General features: G+C 40.1%; 1 protein-coding gene across 1 annotated transcript; it reads left to right on the top strand.

The window, feature by feature from the left end:
- Positions 1-20,240: 20,240 nt before the first annotated feature.
- LOC129408726 (dynein regulatory complex subunit 5-like) lies at positions 20,241-21,281 on the top strand. Its single transcript, XM_055153089.1, has one exon. The coding sequence runs from the start codon at positions 20,241-20,243 to the stop codon at positions 21,279-21,281; it is 1,041 nt and encodes a 346-aa protein (XP_055009064.1).
- The last annotated feature ends 3,586 nt before the right edge of the window (positions 21,282-24,867 follow it).

The raw sequence follows: 24,867 nt of genomic DNA on the forward strand, positions 1-24,867 counted from the left end.
AAAAAATACATCTTTTCACTTGAGCGAGTCCTGGTTTTGGACTTTGTTTTATGTTGTTATGTTGCCATGTTAGACAAGATTATAAGACTAGTACAGGTCTCAGATGGGCGTGATTGACAGGTGGATTAACCAATCAGAGACGTGCACAGTCCCTATCGACATAAACATGGTCACATTTGGTCACATTTGGTCACATTTTGCATCAAGGAATCGCTCTAAGTAAAGTCCCTCACCTGCTTGTTTCCATGGATATGTCATTGCTCTGCCTGGAATGTTCCGCAGTATGACATTAAACATCTCTACAGAACTTCAGGGGGCAGGAGTGCTACTTGGATGTACAGAGATTGTGCAAAACTTTCGGTGCTCTTCAGTGTTTCCAGTCTCAAATTCAAAGTTGGAAAAACTGAGGCACTCAAAAAGTACAACATAATTAAAAGCCTTTTAATACCACTTGGCATGATTTAAACTTTATCTGCCCTGTGGTATTAAAGCCTTTTAATTAATTTGTACTTTTTGAGTGCCTCGGTTTTTCCAGCTTTGTATGAAACAGCTGTACCTTGCATTTATTCAATTACCGGTGGTTTTATAGCTCAAAAATACCTAGAAAAACACAGCGTTCTGACTGTGAGTGGGGCTGCTCTCCACAGATCTGAACTCTAACTTGGTCTCGTTTGGTCTCCATGAAGAGCGAAAGGTTTAACACCAAACTGTGGAACATTCCAGACCAGAGTCCTGCACCGGGTCGGATACCTGCAAATAGTTGCTGAAACGGGGAGGTTTTAATATTCTGGAATTTTACAGGTGGGTAGTAATTACACACGGGCAGGTCAGGTGAATCAAATGAACAATGAACAGGAGAAATGGACCATGGCAACAGACATCGAGGACGTCCATTTCCCTGGAAACAAGAGCCATTTCCCCGTCTTTTCCTGTAACGATGGACCAGGCTGAAAGAGTGACTTTAGTGTATTTATTGCATAAAACCCATCAGAAGAGGCAACTGGCTCGGCAGCTACGCTCCTGGTTTAGTCCTGGTTCAGTCCCGGTCCAGTCCTGGTTCAGTCCTGGTTTAGACCTGGTCCATTCCTGGTCCAGTCCTGGTTTAAAACTGGTCCAGCCCTGGTTTAGTCCTGGTGTAGACTTGGTCCAGTCCTGGCCCAGTCCTGGTTTAGTCCTGGTTCAGTCCTGGTCCAGTCCTGGTTCAGTCCTGGTTTAGACCTGGTCCATTCCTGGTCCAGTTCTGGTCAAGTCCTGGTTTAAAACCGGTCCAGTCCTGGTCCAGTCCTGGTTTAAAACTGGTCCAGCCCTGGTTTAGTCCTGGTGTAGACTTGGTCCAGTCCTGGCCCAGTCCTGGTTTAGTCCTGGTTCAGTCCTGGCCCAGTCCTGGTTTAGTCCTGGTTTAGTCCTGGTCCAATCCTGGTCCAGTCCTGGTTTAAAACTGGTCCAGTCCTGGTTTAGTCCTTGTTTAGACTTGGTCCAGTCCTGGCCCAGTCTTAGTTTAGACCTGGTCCAGTCTTGGTTCAGTCCTGGTTTAGTCCTGGTTTAAAACTGGTCCAGTCCTGGTTTAGTCCTTGTTTAGACTTGGTCCAGTCCTGGCCCAGTCCTGGTCCAGTCTTAGTTTAGACCTGGTCCATTCCTGGTCCATTCCTGGTGTAGTCCTGGTTTAGACTTGGTCCAGTCCTGGTCCAGTCCTAGTTTAGTCATGGTTTAGACCTGGTCCAGTCCTGGTGTAGTCCTGGCGATCGGCTCGGCGGTTCTGGCGTGTATATAGTTATACCAATGACACTAGTTCAGTCCTGATGTTGTCCTGGTCCAGTCCTGATGTAGTCCTGGTCCAGTCCTGATGTAGTCCTGGTCCAGTCCTGATGTTGTCCTGTTCCAGTCCTGATGTAGTCCTGGTCCAGTCCTGATGTAGTCCTGGTCCAGTCCTGATGTAGTACTGGTGATCGGCTCTGCGGTTTAGTCCTGGTTTAGTCCTGGACTATTGGGCTGTCGGACTAATATGCAGACACCGATTTAACACGGGCACTGGCGAGTAACGGGTGGAATGTTAACGGGTCCGGGCGGGTGTGGATTTAACTTTGATATAATCACGGGTCTCCAAAAATGGACCCGTGCAGGACTCTGTTCCAGACGGAGCGAAAACATCACCATGAAGAAAAGCATTTGGCCGACCCTCGCAAATGGCAAGTAAACAACATAAAACAAAGTCAGTGATAATGAAAGTACCAAAACCAGGACTCACTCATATGAACAAATGTTTTTTCTTTGCAGATTTTCCAAACGCTAATGTGAAGTTTCATTTCCCAAACTCATCAGGATCCATCTTGTTGGGTTCTGGTTGAGTCCTCGTCCAAAACAGATCAGACTAATGACATTACCAATTTCTATGGGAGGCAAAGGTCCAGAAACATATTAGTCTAACTCATTTCTTGTGTCTTCTGTCTCTGTCAACTACGGTGATTTTACAACTTTTAGATACCAGAGTGCAGTTTGTCTTCACCCTAACGCTCACAACAACTTGCATGCTAACAGCGCACCTCCTGATTCTGTATATTGAGATGTAGACACCGCACAGCAACTTCATTTTGACCCCAAGAGCTGCTTTTACAATATATCTGTACTGGGGTGAGACATTTTGCTCAGCTATATGGAAAAAATGGTTGCAGCTTCTTTAAGTACAATTTTTTAAATACTTTTGAATCAACACTGTAGTGGACCAAACAGAAAGGCAAAGACAAGGTATAAAAATAAGTTTAAATTTAATAAAGCCAAAAAAGATATAATTTAACAAGGGCTCAAATTAGGCAAATTAGTAACAAAAAAGCTGGGCCCAACTGGGGTAACTCAAAATCAAACTGAACAGAACAAAACTAACCCAACCAGACAAAGGAACAGGTGTGTTTAAATACCTGAGGACCAACTAAAGCTAAACACAAGAGGGAGGAATTACACTAATTAACTAACTAAACCAATAACTTAATCAAAGTAAACAAAAAAGCAAATAATTATAATACAGAAAATAATAAGTGATAATAATGTGACCTTAACACAAACTAAACAAATTAACTTAGTAAAACAAACTAAATAGTGCTCCCCCCCTTTGCTGAGTTCTGATGGTCTCTCCCAGGGTCCGTCCGTCCGGTGCTCAAAAAAACAAAAACAACAAGTGTAAGTAAATTAGACTTATATTAACTAAAATGCATGCACTCAAATTAGAACATAAGTCTAAATAACGGAATTAAATTATGTGTAGTGTAATTAACTTAATGTAAATAATAATGAAAATTAAATAATACTGACACTATGGAGTGGTGGCAGAGGTATCCACCACAAACACCAAGTTATTTTTTATAAACTCTTTACGTTAATTTCAAGATCAGAAAATGTGCATTTTTTCAGCTTGACTAGAGACCAGAGGTGGGACCAAGTCTTTGTTTTCCAAGTCTCAAGTAAGTCTCAAGTTTTTGACCTCAAGTCTGAGTCAAGTCCCAAACCAAAGACAGGAAAGTCCAAGTCGGGGCTCGAGTCACTGGTCCATAAGTTCAAGTCAAGTCCAAGTCGTCTGCTTTGAGCTTCAAGTCATTTCAAGTCTTTAAACCAAATTACCAAATATAGCGCAGATTGTTGCAATTTATAAGAATTTTAAACTAAATTGTTATTAAAAATCATAATATATTTATGAGTATTTATAGAGTATATAAGAGTAGTAGAAATTAATTTAGTTATTTTTTCCTTTTTAAATGTCTTGACAAGATCTTACTGTGAATCGTTATGGTCAGAATAGAAAGAATTCAGATTTAAAAGTGCCTCTCAAGTCACAGGCCTCATGTCCGGGTCAAGTCCCAAGTCAATGACCTTCAAGTCCAAGTTTAGTCCCAAGTCTTAGTCCATTTTATCAAGTCAAGTCTCAAGTCCTAAAAATAGTGACTCAAGTCTGACTCGAGTCCATGTCACAACTTGCAAGTCCCCACCTCCGCTGCAGACTAAGGTAATAAGCGACATGGGGAGAACGTGTAGACTTCACACAAAAAGACCCGGGCGACCTGGGAATCAAATCCAGAATGTCAGACTCTAGTTAAATGGCCAGTATTACAATACTTTCTGATCTATGTTATAATGTTGTTTCCTCATCACAAACAGACCTGGAGCTGTGTTTTGTTTCATTCACACATGTTTAACACACAAACCTGCATATTTAGGCTGAGTTCTTGTCTCAAACTTAAAAGACTCACTTCCACGGTTTCTCATCTCAGGGATAAGGATGGTTAGTTTCCATAAAATGTTTAGACTGTTCATTTTCACTCAGGAGTAGCTATGTTAGAATAGGAAGAGTTGTAATTGTGTGTGCTCTGTACAGCAGCTTGTGCTTCAGCCCTGGCTTAATAATTGAATAACTGAGTTGTGCTGTCTTCAGAACAGAAGTAGAGCCATTATTATTTTATTTTGATTATCATGATTATTTGTATATTTTTGTTAGTTTGTGGTGTTTTTGTTCTGTTTTGGTTTCATTGTGTGTGTGAATGTGTTGCATGTACATCCTGTCTGTTTTCTGTATGGGAAAAAAAAAATGCATTTATAGCCTGACATGAACCCCAGGAAGAATAGTTGCTGTCTTTCAATTGCTAATGGGGATCTAAATGAATACAATATAATACAGTGCACTAGGGATGGGCATGATTAGTCGATTAATCGATAATTCATCATTAAGAATTTCATCGATTACGTTCATTTTAATCGATAAACCGAATGTAGGTTGCTGTAGGATGACCAAACGTCCGTGTCCGGGGACAAACAGGTCCGTACATGTGTCTCTCTGCACTCAGAAGGAGCGAGCAAACACAGAGAGTCGGTCAGTCTGCAACGTGCCGAAGTGCAAATGCGTATTAACGATGACTTGTACTAGAAATTCCACACTTTCCGTTGCGGTCGGGACAAGTGTGAGGCCATGTGCACAGTGTACAAGCAGCACATATGTTTCAGTGTCCAGTGGGAAAAAGCTCCAGGACACTGAAAACATGAAAAAAGTTTTGCCAGGTGAGAGTAGCTCAATGTCGATGACGAGTCCCCACGTCCCACCCCCCGTACGGTGTCCTGGTTTTGACAAACGCAAATATGGTCACACTAACCTGTATTCCACTGAGTCGTGCCGCATCAGCGCACGAGAGCTGTTTTTTTTTCTTCGCTTAGTTTATGCAAATTTGTCATGCGGTTTTAAGTTTTGTTTTTGTGGGAGCTGCATTAAACACATTCTAATGTCAAACGGGCTGATGTGGCTCTAGAGTGGTTACGGTTTATATGTCATAAAGTTGAATTTATTTATGCAGATTAGTAGTGCAGATAGTAATAATAATGATGATAAATTTTATATAAAAACGTTAATGATTAATCGATAATCGATCGTTAATTCTCTCGACGATCCATTAAGAAAATTTAATCGAATGTCCATCCTTACAATGCACTCTGTTCCACCTTGTGATGTCATGTGGTAATACAGGAAGTGCTCCATTTTATTTTTAAACACCACACACTTTCACTAGAATCATTTGGATAATTTCAGACCTGCAATTGCCAAACTCTACTGAACTGAAGTGAAAATGTAGCTATCAACTTGAAATGAAGTGGAACAGAACATTTTGAGCTTTGGAGATGTAGACAGACTAACGATGCAGGTTTACTCGAACATGTGTGAATGAAACAAAACGTGACTCTGGGTCTGTTTTTGAGGAGGTAACAACATCATAACATGACTGAAAGCTCATAATAAAAGACCTTCAATTATTTATCTCAAAAACCCCAAACAGCTAACACCACCTGACTGTTTAAAACCTTTAGCCAAACTGTGAGAAAAATCATCTTCTATCTCCACTTTCCCAAACAGCTTTTAAAATGTCACAAGTGTTCTCATACTCGCCGAAACTCGCTGCCTCTGCACCTGCTCAAACAGCAAAACAATCTCTAATCTGGACCAAAAGTGGACTCCAAAAACCCTGCATGACTTTAGTGCACTATAAATCCATTATCCAGTTAAAGTTGCAACAATAATTCATGAAAAGCGCTTCCTGGTCCCAGAGCGGTGATGCTGGTGTTTGGAGAGCGGTGCAGTTTGCAGACACTCACAGTCTTTAAATGGGGCATCAGCGCGGTGAGGATTTAAGAGGTGTTTCTGGAGTACGAGGCGTTCCCCTAAGCACATTACGGAGCTCAAAGTCTGTTTAAAATGTGCTCTGCTCTGGACTTTCTCCTTGTTGGTGTCTTTATTACCGTAGTCTATAGTTAGGTTGGAAAAAAAGTGAACTCAGTGTGAAGAGGTTATAAGATGTTAGATAATAAAGTCGGCGATCATTCAAAAGTGTTCTCCTAAAATGTGATTAAAGAAACTCTCTGGGGTCGAAATGAGATTGCTGTGTGCTGTCTGAATCACATTTTAAAGTGTTTTACTGTCCAGTAATTAAGAAGTGAGTGCTAAGGGTGTGCAAAAATATTGAAATATCGATATATTGTATTGTTTAATGTGATGATACAGTATCGATCTTGTGGGCTGCTGTATCGATATATCGTCAAGAGTATTAGTAGGTATATTTTACTAAATTATTTTGTGTAAGAGCTACAGTTTTGACATTTTCACTGTTTTGACGAGTAAAATGGGTGATTTTTATATTAACTCTGCACAAACTTAGTAGCCAGGCTGGTGCCACCTAGTGCCTCTGCTCAGTTTAATTTCTCTCCACCGACTAAGTCAGGAATCTGAGAATACTAGACTGTTCACAAAAACCTCGGAAGTGCGAGTCCGAGCATCAGCCGATCAGCGAAGAGCCATACATTCTGTGTTGGCAACGATTCCCGAGATTGAGGATTTAAAGCCGGAACAAAGAGAATGTTTGGTGAATTTTATCAAGGGGAAAGACATTATTGCCGTTCTTCCTACAGGATTTGTGAAAAGCTTAATAACCCCATTGGCGGCGCATTACATACGTCACGACCAAATAGCAGCGATTGGTTAAGTAAAAAAAGTACCCGCCTACCGTCGAGCAAATGAATTCTAATGCTGCGAGGTCAGACGGTTTCCACAAAATGAAACCAGCTGATGAATCAGGCTGCAAACTTGGTAGACTTGGTAAACTTTTAGTATCACATCACATAATTTAGCCTTTGTTCTTCACTAAACCGTATCAAAACAATTTAAAATATATCATATCGAACTGTAGTGAATCGAAAAGCGTATCGCATCGTGGCCTATGTATCGAGGTATGTGTCGTATCAGCAACTTCTTAATGATACGCAGCCCTAGTGAGTGCTTAGCATGCTAGTTGTTGTTAACATTAGTACAGTCTGGTCTCTGAAAGTTGTAAATTCATCACAGTGATTAATAATGATGCAAGCAACAAATAAAAAACTTTTGGACCACTGCAAACCAAATACCAAATATATCTTAAGGTTAATGGTCGTACATTACGCAAAATGGACTTTTGTGAGCCTTAAGTCATGTTTTAATGTTCTTACCTCCTCAAAAACCGACCTGGACTTGTTTTGTTTGAGTAATCATTTATTATTAGTCTGTCCACATCTCCAAACTTCAAAATGCTCTGTTCCACCTTATGATGTCATGAAATGGTAGTTTTCAAGTTAACTTTTCCCTTTAATTCAGTAAAGATTCAAAGGTGCATAGAGTATAAAAACACAGTGGAGCACGGGGTCAAACAGAGAGTTTCACATTTGACATAAGAACTCAGATTTGTGAGTGAATCAAACAAAACACAAATCTAGGCATGTTTTGGTGAGGAAACAACATTGCAACATCGATCAGAAAATAGCGTAATAATTGTTCAGACTGTCCCTTGACGATGATAGGATCCTGGGTGAGTTCCTATTTTCTTCTGTGATAAACAAAGAAAAACAAACAGTGCCGTCTTCCCCAAATATGAGAATACATGTGTTCTAATATTTTCTCTGACAGGTGTTAGAGGAGAGGATAAAGACAAGAGGAGAGAGAAAACAGCCTTGTGGTGTTCCTGTATTCAAACAAAGTGACTCAAATGAAAAGCTGTTCACTTTCATCATTCTTTCTGACAGAAATCTAAACCCCAGAGCGAAAGTGCTCAGTCAATATTGTGGGTAAAATGTGAGGTCAGATAGAATTACGAACAATCGATAAAACACAGAAATCTGCTCTCCGAATGCTTGAGTACAGTATTTTAAAAGGTAATGACAGCACCATAATGCCCCTGTGTTTTTTATCGCTGATACTGAAGCACTTGTGGTCGGATAAAGAGGCTTCAGAGAGTGTATGTTTACTTCCATTTATTGCCGTATGCACTAAAACACATCTATGACCACGCGATTTACGTCCGGGCACATTTTACTATTGGGTTATACAACATAGGACACTTCTAAATTACAAAATTATATTTATCAGAAAGAAATATTCACTTAAACTGTCATTTCTCACTTGAAACACACGTGACACATCTATGGTAATGTTCAGACTGCAGCTTGAAGTGACCCAAATCAGATTTTTTTGCCCCTATGCGACCTGTATCTGATGATTTAATGACACAGATCTGATTTTTTTCAAATGCGACCCAGGCCACTTCGATATGTGGTCCTGAAACCGATACATATCTGATCTTTTGACATGGGACTTTAGTCTGAACGGCCAGGTCGCATTCATCCACCTACACGTCACAAATATACACAAATGTTCTTCTCACTCTCTGTGTGAGTGAAGCGACAAAGCACATATCAATCCCACCACTCTTGGCTGCGACTCTGCACACACACAGTCCTTTCTACAGACATTGCTGCCACTGCCCCACAAAACACCATGGTCAAAAACCTTGTACTTCTCAATTTCCTCCTTAAAACAAATAAGCTGTACATGTTCTGGCTCCGGTACGACAGCAACTTTAAAATCTCCAGGTGTTCAATGCTCCATTCATGTTTAGGCGACTTCCGTAAACACTGAGCACATTCGCTGTGTGTGACGTTGTCGTGTCCTCCAATACACGTTCGGGACACTTTTGGGCTGTTTAAAGTTCACACTGGAGATCACATACAAGTCGCATTTAATTGGAAATGTGAACGACCTCGCAAAAAAACTTGAGCGTTAAGCCCTGCAGTCTGAACGTAGCCTATGACCACACTATTCATGTCCGGGCGAGTGTGTTCCCAGCATATTTCCTGTCTAAAATTTTTGTTGTTTCTTGTGCACAAATAAAAATAAAAAAATTTTAATGTCTCTTATACAAATCTTATATAAAATAATAAAAAATACGAGCTGGGTGGTGCTTTCTAATCTATCATAAACATCACTATGGCTACATTCGGACTGCAGGGCTTAATGCTCAATTCGGATTTTTTGGTGAAATCCGATGCTTTTGCGAGGTCGTTTACATTTCCAATTAAATGTTATTTGTATGTGACTCCAGTGTGAACATAAAACAGCCCAAAAGTGTCCCATATGCGCATTGGAGGACACGATGACGTCAACCGCAGCGAGCGTGCTCTGTGTTTATGGAAGTTGTCCAAACATGTACGCGAGCATTGAGCACCTGGAGATTTTAAAGTTCCTCTCGTACCAGAGCCAGAACATGTACAACTTACTTAAGAAGGAGATTGAGAAGGAGAAGGACGAGGTTTTTGGCTATGGCGTTTTGTGGGGCAGCGGCAGCGACGTCCGTTGAAAGGAACGTGTGGATGTGGAGACGTAGCCAAGAGTGGTGAGTGGTGATGTGCTTCGCTTCAGTGACACGGAGTTCATTAAAAATGTTCACCTACTTCAGCGCAGAATAGTGACATTTGTGGCTTGTTGATAACATGTAGGTCGGATGAATGCGCTTTGACCGTTCAGACTGAAGTCGCATGTCAAAATATCGGATCTGTATCGGTTTCAGGACCACATATCCAAGTGGCCTGGGTCGCATTTGAAAAAATCGGATCTGTGTCGTTCAGACTGTCATTAAAAGATCAGGTACAGGTCACATAGAGGCCAAAAAATCTGATTTGGGTCACTTCAGGCTGCAGTCTGAACGTAGCCTAAGACAGAGAAAACAAACACCATCGCTGAATTAAAGAGACAATCGAAATACGGAAAAATGCCCATGGGACTATTAACCGGGACAAGGGGGCTTTTTAACTCTCACACACCTGGGATACACACTCCTCACAGCAACACCACGTGACCACTCTGAGGAAGACCGCTCGTGAGCAGTCCAAACTGTCAGGTATAAAAACTAACTCTTGGTCTGAAAAAATAACCTAATATCATAAATTATCGTAAGACCAAACGAAACTCATTGGACATGTCTTGAAGTGCTTCTAAGTTAGTGAAGAAGAGATGTAAAGGCTGAAGAGGCAGTTCATAATTCTGCTGCTACAGGGGAAATGGCTAGTATAAAATGCATCACACACTCATGCAATAATCCCCTTCCAAATGTACTCCAGTTCCCTATATTACATTTGACAGCCTTCAGGTCTGTCTGGCTGTATTTCCGTGTACAGTGCGCTCTAACCTACTTACAGAATAATCCCGCTATCATAGAAGTCCATTATGTGTCAGTCAAACTCCACACTGCCTGTAGCACTCGCGCTCTTAACCTGATTTTGTCCTCCTCGCGCTTGGCCTACTCCACACGTGAATCATTTTAGCGCGGCGGTTGTCTCGTCTCCTCTGCTGACCTCCTAAATAAAGCCCTTTAATCCATTAGCGTCAGCCCTGTGCGCTCACAACTTATGACGGGCACTCAAAATCTAATTTTCTGATCGGATAGTGCCAGAGGTCATCAGGACGAGATCAGGTCCAGTCACGAGGCCGCGGCGGAGTGTGGGCTTTGTTACACCGCCTAAGAGAGGTCTTTATGGTTTTTGAATTGTTTGGTTTGGTTGCTGGTACTTGTGGTAAATGTTCATCATATTTTTACATGAGTTAGGTGAAGGCTTGTGGGAAAAAGTTGAGAAGTACAAAAAAACATGAAGTAGCAGTAAGGTAAACAGGATCCCTCTACCTGTCATCAACACAGCCGTCCAAAAGGTGTTGTTAAATGTTCTTTTAAAGACATATTAGGTTAGCTAGGCTGGAGCCACCTAGTGCCTCCACTCAATTTCATTTCTCTCCAACGACCAGGTGAGGAATTGGAATACACTAGATGGTTCGCAAAAACCCCAGAAGTGCGAGTTCGGGCACCAGCCAATCAGCGAAGAGCCATATATTCTGTGTTGGCAACAATTCCCGAGATCGAGGATTTAAAGCCGGAACAAAGGCTAAGTTCAGACTGCAGCCTGAAGTGACCCAAATCCGATTTTTTGGTCCCTATGTGACCTGTATCTGATCTTTTAATGACCGTCTGAACGACACCAATCCGATTTTTTCAAATGCGACCCAGACCACTTGGGTATGTGGTCCTGAAACGATATTTTGACATGCGACTTCAGTCTGAACGGCCAAAGAGCATTCATCCGACCTACACGTTATTAACAAGCCACAAACGTCACTATTCTGCTCTGAAGTAGGCAAAAATTGTTAATGAACTCCGTGTCACTGAAGCGAAGCACATCACCACTCACCACTCTTGGCTACGTCTCCACATCCACACGTTCCTTTCCTCGGACGTCGCTGCCGCTGCCCCACAAAACGTCCTTCTCCTTCTCCATCTCATTAAAACAAGTAAGTTGTACATGTTCTGGCTCCGGTACAAGAGGTACTTTAAAATCACCAGGTGCTCAATGCTCGGGTCCATGTTTGGACCACTTCCATAAACACAGAGCACGCTCACTGCGGTTGACATCATCGTGTCCTCCAGTGTGCATGCGGGACACTTTTGGGCTGTTACTGTTCACACTGGAGTCACATACAAGTCGCATTTAATTGGAAATGTGAACAACCTCGCAAAAACATCGGATTTCACAAAAAAATCTGAATTGAGCATTAAGCCCTGCAGTCTGAACGTAGCCAAAGAGAATGTTTGGTGAATTTTATCAAGGGGAAAAACTTTATTGCCCTTCTTTCTACAGGATTTTGGAAAAGCTTAATATACCAGTTAACCCCGTTAGCAGCACATTACATACGTCACGACCAAATGGCAGCGATTGGTTAAATTTTAAAAAGTACCCGCCTACTGTCGAGCGAACAAATCCTAACACTGCGAGGTCAGATGGTTTCCACAAAGTGAAACCGGCCGATGAATCAGGCTAATGTAAGGTAACTTTTTTTTTTTTTTTTTTTACCAAAAATGTACAAAAACAAAAGCATATTATTTTTCATTAGGAATGTTTTTATTGCACTGTTAAAAAGAAAAATATATCCTTATATTTTTTCCTTATGCTGGTTTCCATGAAAATGTGGTTCTATTGGTTTTAATATTCACATTGTGGAATAAAACATGTCTATGTCCATGGAGAATGTTCCGAAGTATGGATTTAACTTTATATTTCCATGGGTTCATGTAGGTCAGGGGTCACCAAACTGAAGCCCGCGGGTCGACTCAGGCCCGCTACGCCCCTTTAACCGACCCCCCAGCCCCTCTTCAAAAATTGTCATGGCCTGTTTTAATAACTTTTTGTCAAATAATAGTATGTCTGCCCCTTGTATTCTTGTTTTTTTCCTATTAAAACATTATATTTATATGAAGTATTTATATTTATATTTAAATAATTATATGACGTATTTACTTTTGCCACAGAATTTGCCGCTGAATTTTCGTCACCTGACAAGCTTGAAATCAAACAGTGACAGTAAAAGCACACACAGAATTCTGCAGTGCAGTTAAAAGTTGACAGAGTTTTCTAAGAACAGTGGACAACTTATAATTTTTTTGTTCAGGATAATAACCGTGCAGTTTGTCTGATATGTGAAGAAGGCGTGACGGTTTTCAAAGAATATAATGTGCGTCGTCATGGACATACAATTCTGTTATACGCCCAACCCGACTCTGACCCCCATCACAGTCAGGAGCAATAACGTGGACCCCAGAGAAAAAGGTTTGATGACCCTTAATGTAGGTGATGTGCCACCTCCTGAAAGTTACATACAATCCCTTTAACAAAATAAAGTTTGCCATTTGTTTTTATTAATCTAATCAAAACTATTGTGTAATTTCTAGGGATGTCCCAATCACATTTTTTTGCCCTCGAGTCCGAGTCCGAATCATTTGAGTTTAAGTATCTGCCAATACCGAGTCCCGATCCGATACTTCTATAAAACATTATAAAATGAACTAAGCGCAAAGAATAAGATCCAGGATGTATTCGGGGGGATCAGATTGTGTTTATTTCAATGTGCAGTTTTTGGGCTGAAAAATCAAATGTCCAAAGCTTTAATTTTTTTATTAACCTTTCTAACCATGAACCATCACTGTTGAAAATCTTGACTTTTCACAGTCTGGTCTTGGAATGTTTAACTAAACTTAATGCACTGGACAAAACAGGAACCAGACCAGAATCAGATCAGACCCTGAGACTAGACTCTGCAAAATCTACAGTTTGTATATTTGATATTATATGGAAGCCTGTGCATTACATTTGAAACATTTAGGGTCATTTATGATCCAAACAATACAAGATCTTACCAAATAAAAACGAGATGACAGAAGCCCCACAGCCTCTGTCCCCCGCACCACCACCACATCCACAAACCCAACGCGGAGCACGCACCGCAACACCGGTCCCACCGCTCAATAGACACTTCATGCCCCTAAACGGCCCCTCACCGCCAAGAACGGTAGCTCCGCTGTGCAATATGGCTGCACAGGTGTGAACACGGGCCACAGAACCCCAGGTAACAGCACCCGAGCACAGCACGGCCCAGAAGTACCAGCATAAGTGCGCCTCTAGTCAGTGTTGGGGAGTAACAGATTACATGTACTGGAGTTACGTAATCAGAGTACAAATTATGAGTAACTGTATTCAGTTACAGTTACTGTTTCAGTGAGTGGTAATTGGATTACAGTTACTTTGTTGAAATAAATGAATTACATGGCGGTATTTTCCTGTTTTCACATTTTGGGCTAAACCAGGACTAAAACCAGGACTAAACTAGGACTAAACTAATACAATATGACACTAACAGTAGGATGGACATAACTCAAGTCAGCAGTGATCTCAAATAAAAATCATTTCTCTATCAATAATATTTTTAATACGGTTAAGTAAAGACTGAACAAACAAGATCTTTCAGGATGTGGTCGCTACATTCATGTAGTTTTAAAAAAACATGACAATATCAAGTAATCCAAAGTATTCAGATTACGTTACTCACTTAAAGTAACTTAATAGATTACGTTACAAACTACATTTTGAGGTATGTAATCTGTAATCTGTAGGGGAATACATTTTAAAAGTAACCTTCCCAACACTGCCTCTAGTACAGCGGGCGCTGGGACAAACAATCGCTCTCACTGGACTTCCCTGATCAAATCCCGCGCCTCAGAAAACTGTTGTGCGCTGTGTGTCCTGTGTGTTATATACATATATTATTTATCCGATACCTGATCGGACCATAACGTCCGAATCCGACGTCCGATCGATCCGGATCGAGTCCGCAGTCACGTGATTGGCGCCGATTTCTGATCACGTGATCAGATCGGGACAACCCTATTTATTATAATAATAATAACTGGATTGTTTGTATCGTTGTCTGTTTTTGTATGCTTTCTGTGTGCTATTTCCATGCTTTCTGTAATGTTCATTGCTGCTTGTACAGCAATCTGTAAACCTTGTTTTTAAAAAATGCTTTCTTTATTTATCAACCCCTAATTTACATATCTCCATGACAACCTTTGATATTTAGTTTCAGAATTCTATCCTGACCTTTGTAAGCTGTGGAAGAGTGTTCCACTAAGTTCATTTCTAGAGAACAGTCGACCGAAGCAGACGCATTTGTTGAGCTCTCTACGCAGTTTCTCTACATAAACAGAAAGATGTTCAGACGCCTCATATGTTGTGCACAGGTCAGTTATGTGTAGTAAACTGCAACATTAGTTTGGTTTAGGTTCAAATGAGTTATGTTTAGTGAGAGTTTAGAGTCAGGAGTCATTTGTCTTGCGTCAGTCAATGTTTGATCGGAGTTGTTCCCAACACTTAACTGTATTTTCACAAAGTTTTCTTGTGTTTTAGCAGGATGTGCAAGTCCTGAATCCAGATGACATCGAGAACAGCTGTGAACCCCCCAAAACAACTGGGTGTTTATCGTGGTTAAGATGTCTTTTAGTACGTCACACTTTATGTTATCACTTGAACAGTTAAACTGCAGTATTTTTGTTTAAAATTGTTTCTGATATTTGACTCTTGTGTTTCTCTCAGAAAAAGAAAAAGGCCCAATCTCCATCAGAAAAAGAGGCTAGTAAGAGCAGTAGGCCTCTCAGGTTCTGGAGAGTAAGTGCACGTCTCATAATAGAACTGAATCATATGATAATAGGACTTTATTTATTTGCTGTTTTTAAAATATTTATTTAATTAACAGAAGAGGAACAAGGTTTGCCCTTTTCCAATCGAAGAACCAGACCCAACACCAAAGGCCAGGACGCCAGTACAGGCCCGGTAGGCACTCATTTTACACATTTAGAAGTTTTTAAGTAATACAAATTAAAATGTATTTATTAAATCTGAATGTAAAATAACATGTGTTTGTTTCAGGGTTGCAGAGTCCACAAAGCCCAGCTGTGTACAGGTAAGTTTCAGTTACATGTATTACAGTATATACTAGTACAGCTCTGGCTTCAGTGTGTAATGTTTCTGTTTCTTTAACAGACTGGAGGAAAGGTTTCCCCTGATGAAGTGACCAAGGAACAGAACTGTCCTCCATCAGTATTCAAGTGTCTGGTGTTTTAACCAACAGAAATGGTACATCAGAATTTACTTACTTTTTTTTATTTATTTATTTTTTTAATCAGAGGATTGTAGATATTTATGTTAAAACAAAGTAGTTTTAAGAATTAAGAATACTTTTGTAATCTCTGGTTTGTCTTTCTTTAGCCCCAATCCTCCTAAGCCTGTTCCTTGCCAAACAGTGACGGTCAACCTGGCGCGCTTTGGGTACGTTTTTTAGTTATGATTGATGCAGTTTATTGACAATAACTGAACAGAGATTAGATGATGTTGTTTTCATTTGCAGACTTCCCAACATTGGAAATACGTGCTACATCAACGCCAGTGTTCAGAGCATCATGACCCTGGAGCTGTTCATGGTGAGCGTGAGCTCTCAGAAGAGAGTTTGGGTGAAGAGCAGAGACGCAGGCCTGTTGAGGTACGCGACAGCTACGCACCCTTTACTAAATACATATTTACCATTTTCTAACTGTGTAAAAGCAACCAGCAGAGGTCACTGTATAAGGAAACTGTTTTATCTTTTTTATCCTTTCTTTTCTCTCTCAGACACTAAAGTTTACAGTTACAATCTTTTTTAAATAATGATCGATAATTACTACAAAAAAGTAATGTAAACCGTACAGAGTGAAATGCCTTATTTGATGAGCTCATGTCTCTTCCACAGACACCTTTACTCCATCCAAAAGTGGAGATACTCCACTCAGGAAGATAAGAGGAACACACTGATGCGCTCTTTCAAGGCCCTTGTAGCTTCCAAGGCTCCAGAGTTTACAGGGTCCCAACAGCAAGTGAGTAACTTTAGCCATGATTGAGGGATGCTCCATTCTGGCAAAAACAGGATATAACTGAAATAATAATTATTTAGAACAATTACATTTATCAGAAGTAGCAGTGAATTTTGTATCTAACATAATGCATTAGTAGTATATTTAAATTAGTTTTCAAACTCTATAGAGATTACAAAAGTGACTTTTCTTTAGGTTTAGGTTTTTTAGTTTTTACGCAGTGAAAAAGGCTGTTCAGTTAATTAAATTAAAAAGTCATAACATTTTCATAAAGATTCCATAAAGACAAACCGGTACACTAATTTGATATTTCTTTGAGGATTAATGAAACATTCTGGTTCTGATAAACTAAAGTTACTGTGTGTGTGTTTCAGGACCCCCATGCGTTCCTCACTGCGTTGTTTAGTCAAATTCAAAGTTTGGCACCAACACTGCAGAGAATTGCTTTGAGCCTGGGCACTACCTACAGGTGCCCAGTGCAGGAGCTCATCTTTAACATGGATCAGACCAGGACCTGCCAGAGGTACGGGCTCACAGCAAACACAGTACTCTTCAGTATCATTTACTTCATACATACTTGATGTACTTCATATACTCCATGTACCGTATTAATGTTTGTGCAGGTGTGGAATGGGCTCACGTCACACAGAGATTTTTAACTCTGTTTCTCTGAACCTGCGTAAAGATGCTACGGCTCAGGACCTCCTGGACGACTATTTGAAAGTAAGATTTTCAAACTGTTTCCTTTGGTATAATCCAAGTATTTATCTGGCCGAGTAACTTTATTTGTGAATTTGAAATACTCAATACAGTACTGTATTTTTATTTAATTTTCACATTATGTTTGATTTTGACAGGCCACAGACCTGGAGTACATGTGCGGCTGTGGTGAGCAAATGTCCTCCGTACAAAACAGCTTTTCGACACTGCCCGAGTAAGTGGAACAAACGTTCATTTGAATGAAACAACTGCCTTCTCCTTACTAACTATTGTTTACATTTTGTCCTTACGCAGAGTTCTGATGCTCCACCTGAAAAGGGTCAGGTTCACACCCAGTTACCAGCTGGAGAAGTTCAATGATGCCGTCTACTTAAACAGAGACCTTGTGGTGTCGTCAGACAATGTAAAGTCAATTTTCCACAGTTGTAGTGAAGGAACTTTTGAACTTTCTTAGTAACGTGCCATTTGTGCTTTCTACAGGATTCTGGCTGTTTCAGTCTGGTGGGTGTCATTTCCCACCTTGGAAACTCGGCCGACTGTGGTGAGAAAAATATTTATTACTCAACACTAGGAAAATGTCTTAAAGAAACTTGAACTCTCATCTTTACTGTGTGTGTGCTTCTATAGGACACTACGTGTTTGATGGGCAAGACCTGGCCGACAGTCCCCTTGAGCCAACCGATGGGTGGCTGTGCTATAATGACCTCCACGTACAGAAGGCCACTGGGTGGGACGTGTGCAGGAGCAAAGAGAATAGTGCTTATATCCTTTTTTACCAAAGGGTGCACTTTGACTAGAGCCTGGCGCTGTAGAGGTCTGTTGTTCTAAATACGCCAATTTCACAACTTACCATTTAACTTCTATTACTTCCAAGTATACTGCTACTACACTACTTTTTAAATATTTATTTTGGATATTGGGCTATTAAATAGGATCCCCAAACAACCATGAAGTGTGTGCGCGCGGGGACCCAGCTCTGAGTGCACAGTGATAGACGCCCGAGCAGAAGAGAGGTGCTCCTAAAGACGCCCGAGCAGAAGAGAGGTGCTGCTAAAGACGCCCGAGCAGAAGAGAGGTACTGCTAAAGAGGAGAACTCGAGCTGCATTTGGTCATTTTATCTGAATAAAGCCGAGGGAGGGATAACAAATACAGTAGTACTGGAGTATTTCCTGTAAAAGTATTGTGTGGAACTGGAGCTGCATCCATACAACTTTAAATTTGTTCAAACAACACGATCATTTTAGGAATAAAACTAAGAATGGACAAACAGACAAATGAAAGTACGCACGCACAGATCTGAATATGTGTTGCATTGTTAATGTAACAAATAAGTATTACATATTTTTCTATTTGTATGTTTATAGTATATATACTGTAACGGTTGTGTTTTAGTTTTTCCTCCAGTGGTGCAGAAAAGAGGAAGCCACAGTGTGTGCGTCGGCCATGTAACTTCCAGTAACTGTAGCGCTAAATGATCTTGTTTGCCACTTCATGGCCCCATACAGGACAAAGGACAAAGGTATGTATATTTGAATTATGATCCATTACCATCATTGAAATTTGATTCATATTTTATATTCCAGACAGCAGCATGGGAAGTGACAGGATGCACCGAGGTAACAATGCCACCCCGCATCTTTCAAAATAATACATGAAAATGAATAAATAAACAATTTTCAAATAATAAGCTGTCTGTCTAGTCATATTTTAAGAGTAAAAATATATATATGTGACAATGACCATTTAGCAGTGTTCTGTCTCCAAAATGATTGGTTTAGATTTAAGGCCTATTCGCACGGGATTAGTTTTATCTAAAGATGTCTGAGAGAAAAACTGTGAACATTTGCACGAGACACATCAGTAAACTATCTCTTGTTATGGACTTTATTCCAGAAATGGCGGACTGATAAACACCGCAACAAGACAAGAACCTTTTAATCCATCATGTTGCCAACAGTGATTTTAATTTGAGTTTGTTTTTAGCAGAATGCACCTGAACTGTAGCATCAAAACACCGTGTTTCTTACCAAACTCACACAAACCACAGTCACCATCAGATTTCAGCCATAGTCTTTCTCTGTTGATCTGTTCACAAACACTGGTGTATGGACCAACACACACCAAACTGATCTACTGCCGGCAAAATAAATAAAAGATATGTTTAATGTAATTGGTGTGGAACATTCCATGCAAAGCAATCACATCTCCACGGAGACAAGGAGACTGAGATAGTGGACTAATAATAGAAATAAACCAATATACATCAGGACATTATTTGCACTTTTTTGTTTATCAGCTATTGGCCTTAAATCTCCATTGGTCGATATTTTGTTTTGACCAACCAGCTACCTAATAATATGCAACCCTAACCTTAAGAATGCAAAATTAAAACACTTCAGTGCAAAGAGATAAAAGCACAAAATGTGTCTACACTGTTCTTGTATACGTTTGTAGTAAAAAGAGCTGTGTAGTAAATTGAAAGTACAGTACCATAACGTCCGAATCCGGATCGAGTCCGCAGTCACGTGATTGGCGCCGATTTCTGATCACGTGATCAGATCGGGACAACCCTATTTATTATAATTAATTGGATTGTTTGTATCGTTGTCTGTTTTTGTATGCTTTCTGTGTGCTATTTCCATGCTTTCTGTAATGTTCATTGCTGCTTGTACAGCAATCTGTAAACCTTGTTTTTAAAAAATGCTTTCTTTATTTATCAACCCCTAATTTACATATCTCCATGACAACCTTTGATATTTAGTTTCAGAATTCTATCCTGACCTTTGTAAGCTGTGGAAGAGTGTTCCACTAAGTTCATTTCTAGAGAACAGTCGACCGAAGCAGACGCATTTGTTGAGCTCTCTACGCAGTTTCTCTACATAAACAGAAAGATGTTCAGACGCCTCACATCAAAAATGAGCGTTAAACACAGGAGGAGGATCATCACTGAGGATCCAGACTGGTCCCTGGAACAAGTGCCTTACCTGTCCAAACTCTGTCTGCAGGAAATCATCAAGAACATAGAAGTTCTTCCTATATATGGAGAACTGGGGCCTTCTGAGCAGAAGTTCATCCAGGAGAAGCTACCACCGAATGCTCCCCTCACAGTCACGGCCAACCTGATCCCCGACGGCGTCTACTGGGAACGCCGCTCCAAGGAACTCTGGGACAACTGCGACGTGTCCTACCATGGCCAGAGCTGGAAGAGACTGTTTTTTGAGCGCTACTTGGAGGGACTAATCGAAGCGTTCATCCCTGGAGAAACCAAGCTCAAAACCATCCTGGAAATGGTACCTCTGTGTAAAGATTATGTGAAAGGATTGGATATTAAAGAGCTACTCCTGCCGATTAAAACACTACAGAAGAAGGAGGAAGAGGAGGAACATTCCAAGCTGGGCAGTATCCACGATGAAGAGGACAAACCTTTTCTAGACCATTTTAATTTCAATGTCCTGCTGGAAAAGCTGGACAACCTGGAAGAGCTCCACCTGGTGTACAGAGTGAAGCAGTGCGGCATCAACTACCAGAAGGATATGTTTCGGATGACGCAGAGGGACTGTGAGACGCTGGCTCAGGCTGTCAAGTCCTGCAAGACTCTCAAGGTTCTGCACCTCTACCACAGCATGGTCGATGACACTCAGTGCAGACTTCTGGTTGAACACTTACTGGACCACCCATCTTTGACCAAGCTGGACCTCAGTTTCAACTGCATAGAAGACAGAGGAGCCAGAGCCATCGGCAAACTGCTCACCCAGAGTAAACTGAAGACCCTCAAACTTTACAACACCATGATCAGAGACCACGGCGCTAAAGCCATCGCCCACGGCCTCTCCACTAACACCACTCTGGAGGAGCTGAACCTGAGCCTGAACCGTGTGGGGGACGAAGGAGGGGAAGCCATCGCGAGGGGTGGATGGGCGTCTTTCATCAAGATAATAAATGATAAAAAAGAATAAAAAAAAAAAATAAGTGATTTTGAAATCGAGAACAGATGAAAAGATACATTTTTAGTACAATATTTTTGGGAATAACAAGAAATGATAATAAGCAAATACACACTCAAACAACAGTGGGTTTATCCCTTAACACTCTTGAAAATGTACAATAAAGTAACAAAAACACAAACTGCAATAATAAATGAATAAAAAGCAGAATTAAGCAAATGAAGCCAGGCTCTATATTACGAATAGGATTATTTTTCTACGAGAAAGTTTGAGTTCACGTAGGGGAGGGGTGGTGAAGGGGGCCTGTGTGTGTGTGTGTGTGTGTGCGCGTCTGCATGTGTGTGTCTGTGTGTGCGCGTCTGCATGTGTGTGTCTAGATTCTATGGGAAAGTTTGAGTTCACATTGTGGAGGTGTGTTGAAGGGGGGCCTGTGTGTGTGTGTGTGTGTGTGTGCACGTGTGTGTGTGTGTGTGTGTGCTGTGGGGCACATTGAGCCATATTTGATCCACAGAGCAGCCCACAGCTTGTAAGTGATGCATAAAACACACTGTAAACCCAAATTTTCTTTTACATATTAAGCCAAGCAAATATTACAAATCTTTTTAATATTTTGCAAAAGGCGGGACCATTACTAAACAAAGTGTGAATTGTAAACTATTTTAAACTAGTATTTGCTGTACTAATGGCTCTGAGTGGAGACGGCTCACACTTGTATGTTTTTACCGGTGAAGGGAGAGGCTTGGCACCTGAACACGCCCAAATTGCACCAAACTACATTTGACTTCTGCTCGGACTGTTGGCTGCAATTCAGCGTCAGTCTGCTTTATCATCATATGGTAAGTGAATAAATATGGTTTATGTTCCCGTGAGACTGAATAGTTGGAGACATTGGTTGAAGCTTGCAGCCAAATAAGACGAACGTGAAGTGAACTTGTGGTCACGTTGTGCTCGTTATCATCTGTTAGCCGCTAACAGAGAACAGCTAATGCTAACAGTTAACGCTGTGGGAGGCGGTAGAGACGCGCGGAGGGCGAACTCCGTGGATAAACCAGGACTAAACCCAGGTCCAAAACCACGACTAAAACAGAAGAGCGTCTCCTCCTGTAGGCCGCGCTAATCGAATTTTAGAATGAATGTATAGAGTTGGTGTTTTTTTTTTTATCGAGACTCGTTTTCGTTATTTGCTATATGATTGTTCTAAAATCTAAAATCAGTCGGCAGATGGCAGCGGGAGAGGTTTTGAAAATTGGTCAAAAACCATGGGTGCAAATGGAGAGTTTGGAGTTCAAGTTTTTAGATTATCACCACAAAATTGCATAAAAGCTTTGGTTAGAGAGAGGTTACTTGCTCAGACACTACAGAACACTAATTTCTTTTTTTTTTTTTTTTTTTTAGATTTGTCTGGAATTCAAAAGGATTGTGGGAAAAGACCTGCACCAGGAATTTCATTCTGCCTTTGATAACCACACTACCCGTTTTATTGAAAAGTTTTAAAGCTAAGAGGGGCAACATGGGTGACAGTTGGCACAGCTTTTTCAGCAAATGCAGGTAAAACTTTAGTAACCCGGGTAAAAATACACGTGCAGTAAAAGCATAAATTCATAACATAGTTAATCTAAAATGGATAAAAAGGTAATTCATTTTTATTAAAATACATAGTTCATGTTAATGGTTAAATGTATATTTACAAAAGTGTTTGCGTCTCTGTATATTTCTTTTACCTTATCATACAGTATCCATTTACTTACTCTGAGACAATCCCACTGAATTCTTCAAATCTAGCTTTGTAAGTGTACATTTTGTTTGTAATGTGGAACTTTTAGAATGTGACATTTATTGTATAATTTGAATATACCAAAACTGACAAGTTGTCTATACATTACGAGCTTCAGCCATTCCATGAATATTATTTATCTTAAAGTCAGATTATTATTGATTTTCAAATATTTGTTTGAACATTTGAAAATGCTTGACCAAATAGTTATCATGTCAGCATAAATTGAATTTCATACAATTTATGTTTTGTCATTCTTATAGTGTGTTGTAGTTCAGTAATTTGATTCACTAATGGTTATGTTTCTGGCATTAATTTTGTTGTTTTTCTTTAGGATGGTGATGAATCCTTTCTCCAAATGGACTTTGGGATCTTGTTAGTAAATCTGAAGGTGTCTCTCTTCCAACACCAGATCTTCCCCCAGCAAGCCTGAAAATCATCATTGAGGGTGAAATTGTTATGGACAAGCTGACAACCTTTATAAGCCCTTGTTTGAATTGTGAAATGTAAAACACAAAAGCAAATGCTGTTACAGGGAACAAACAGAAGACTGCACTTTATTCAGGTTTAAGCGTGTTACTATTGCACTATTTTTGCAATAAATTTGTGAGAGAAAAATTGTCATTTTATGTCAATTATTTAAAAAATATATTACGATTTATAATTTGCATCTAATTATTATAACTAATAAACATAATCAATTTATACTCAAATATGAGAAATATATACTGATAAAAATAAATAATGATTACTGTAATACACAGGTAATGGTTAGTTAATTGTAAACATTCGTTTTAGAAACTTAAGTTCTTTAGTAATGGGTTATCTTGGACAGAACACTTTATGTAAACAGAACTTGATTTGTTTAGTTTTTGATATTGTAAAAACTAGACATCCCAGTGCAATCACTTACCACGCGCGGTTTTAGTTATGATTACTAATTTGGGTTTACAGTGATTCTCTACACCTCAAATGTAATTTTTATTTATTTTTTTTTGAGACCTTTACAATTTACTAAAATGGTGAAAATTTGTTTTGTTGCAATAAAATAGTTGTGTCTGAGGATTAGATGAAGCCTCGTTCCAGTACAAAAAGCATATGGTAGTTTTTACTAGAGCCCGACCGATATGGATTTTGCTGTGGCCGATATGAAACCAATATAATGGAAGTTGGAGCTGCCGATAGCCGATATAATCACCGATATATTTAGTGATGTAAAAATTCACTGTAAATGTTGAATTGTTTAAAAAACTTAGGTTTGGCTCTGGTGGATTTTAAATTGGGTTTATTTAGGCAACATTTATTGTTATTCTACCTCTTTACATCATATTTACAGACAGTAGGTTGACTTAATAGCATTTTTGCATCACATTCTAGACACTCGTGATGGGTATTCCAGTTCTTTTTAGAGAACCGGCTCTTTTGGCTCGGCTCACTAAAAGCTGCTGGTTCTTTTGGCTCCCAAGTGGCTCTTCAGATTGTTTTGTTGCAAGCAGGACTGAATCAGGACTGAACCAGGTCTAAACCAGGACTGAAAAAGGACTAAACCGGGACTTATTTATTTTATGCTAAACTACAGTCAAATATGCTCGTTTTTTTAATTTTTATTTTTTTAAATCCTACGTACACGCAAATTTCTCAAAAGTTTCGTTTTTAGCCGCTGCCGCTGTCAAACCACGAATCTGCTCGCGGCGTGAAGAGAAAAAAAGTGAGAGAAAGAGAAAACACGGCTCCCAATAAGGATCAGGCTCCCGTCGTTCCCTTCAAAGAGCCGGTTCTAAGAGTCATTTCGTTCGCGACGGACCCATAACTAGTAAAGAAACT

This window comes from Boleophthalmus pectinirostris, unplaced genomic scaffold (genome assembly GCF_026225935.1).
Source record: "Boleophthalmus pectinirostris isolate CB_2022bp ecotype Guang Dong unplaced genomic scaffold, ASM2622593v1 HiC_scaffold_17, whole genome shotgun sequence".
In the NCBI taxonomy this organism is placed as follows: Eukaryota; Metazoa; Chordata; class Actinopteri; order Gobiiformes; family Gobiidae; genus Boleophthalmus; species Boleophthalmus pectinirostris.

Excerpts from the sequence above, each read along its gene's own strand:
- LOC129408726 (XM_055153089.1), top strand. The coding sequence starts at position 20,241 with ATGAGCGTTAAACACAGGAGGAGGATCATCACTGAGGATCCAGACTGG.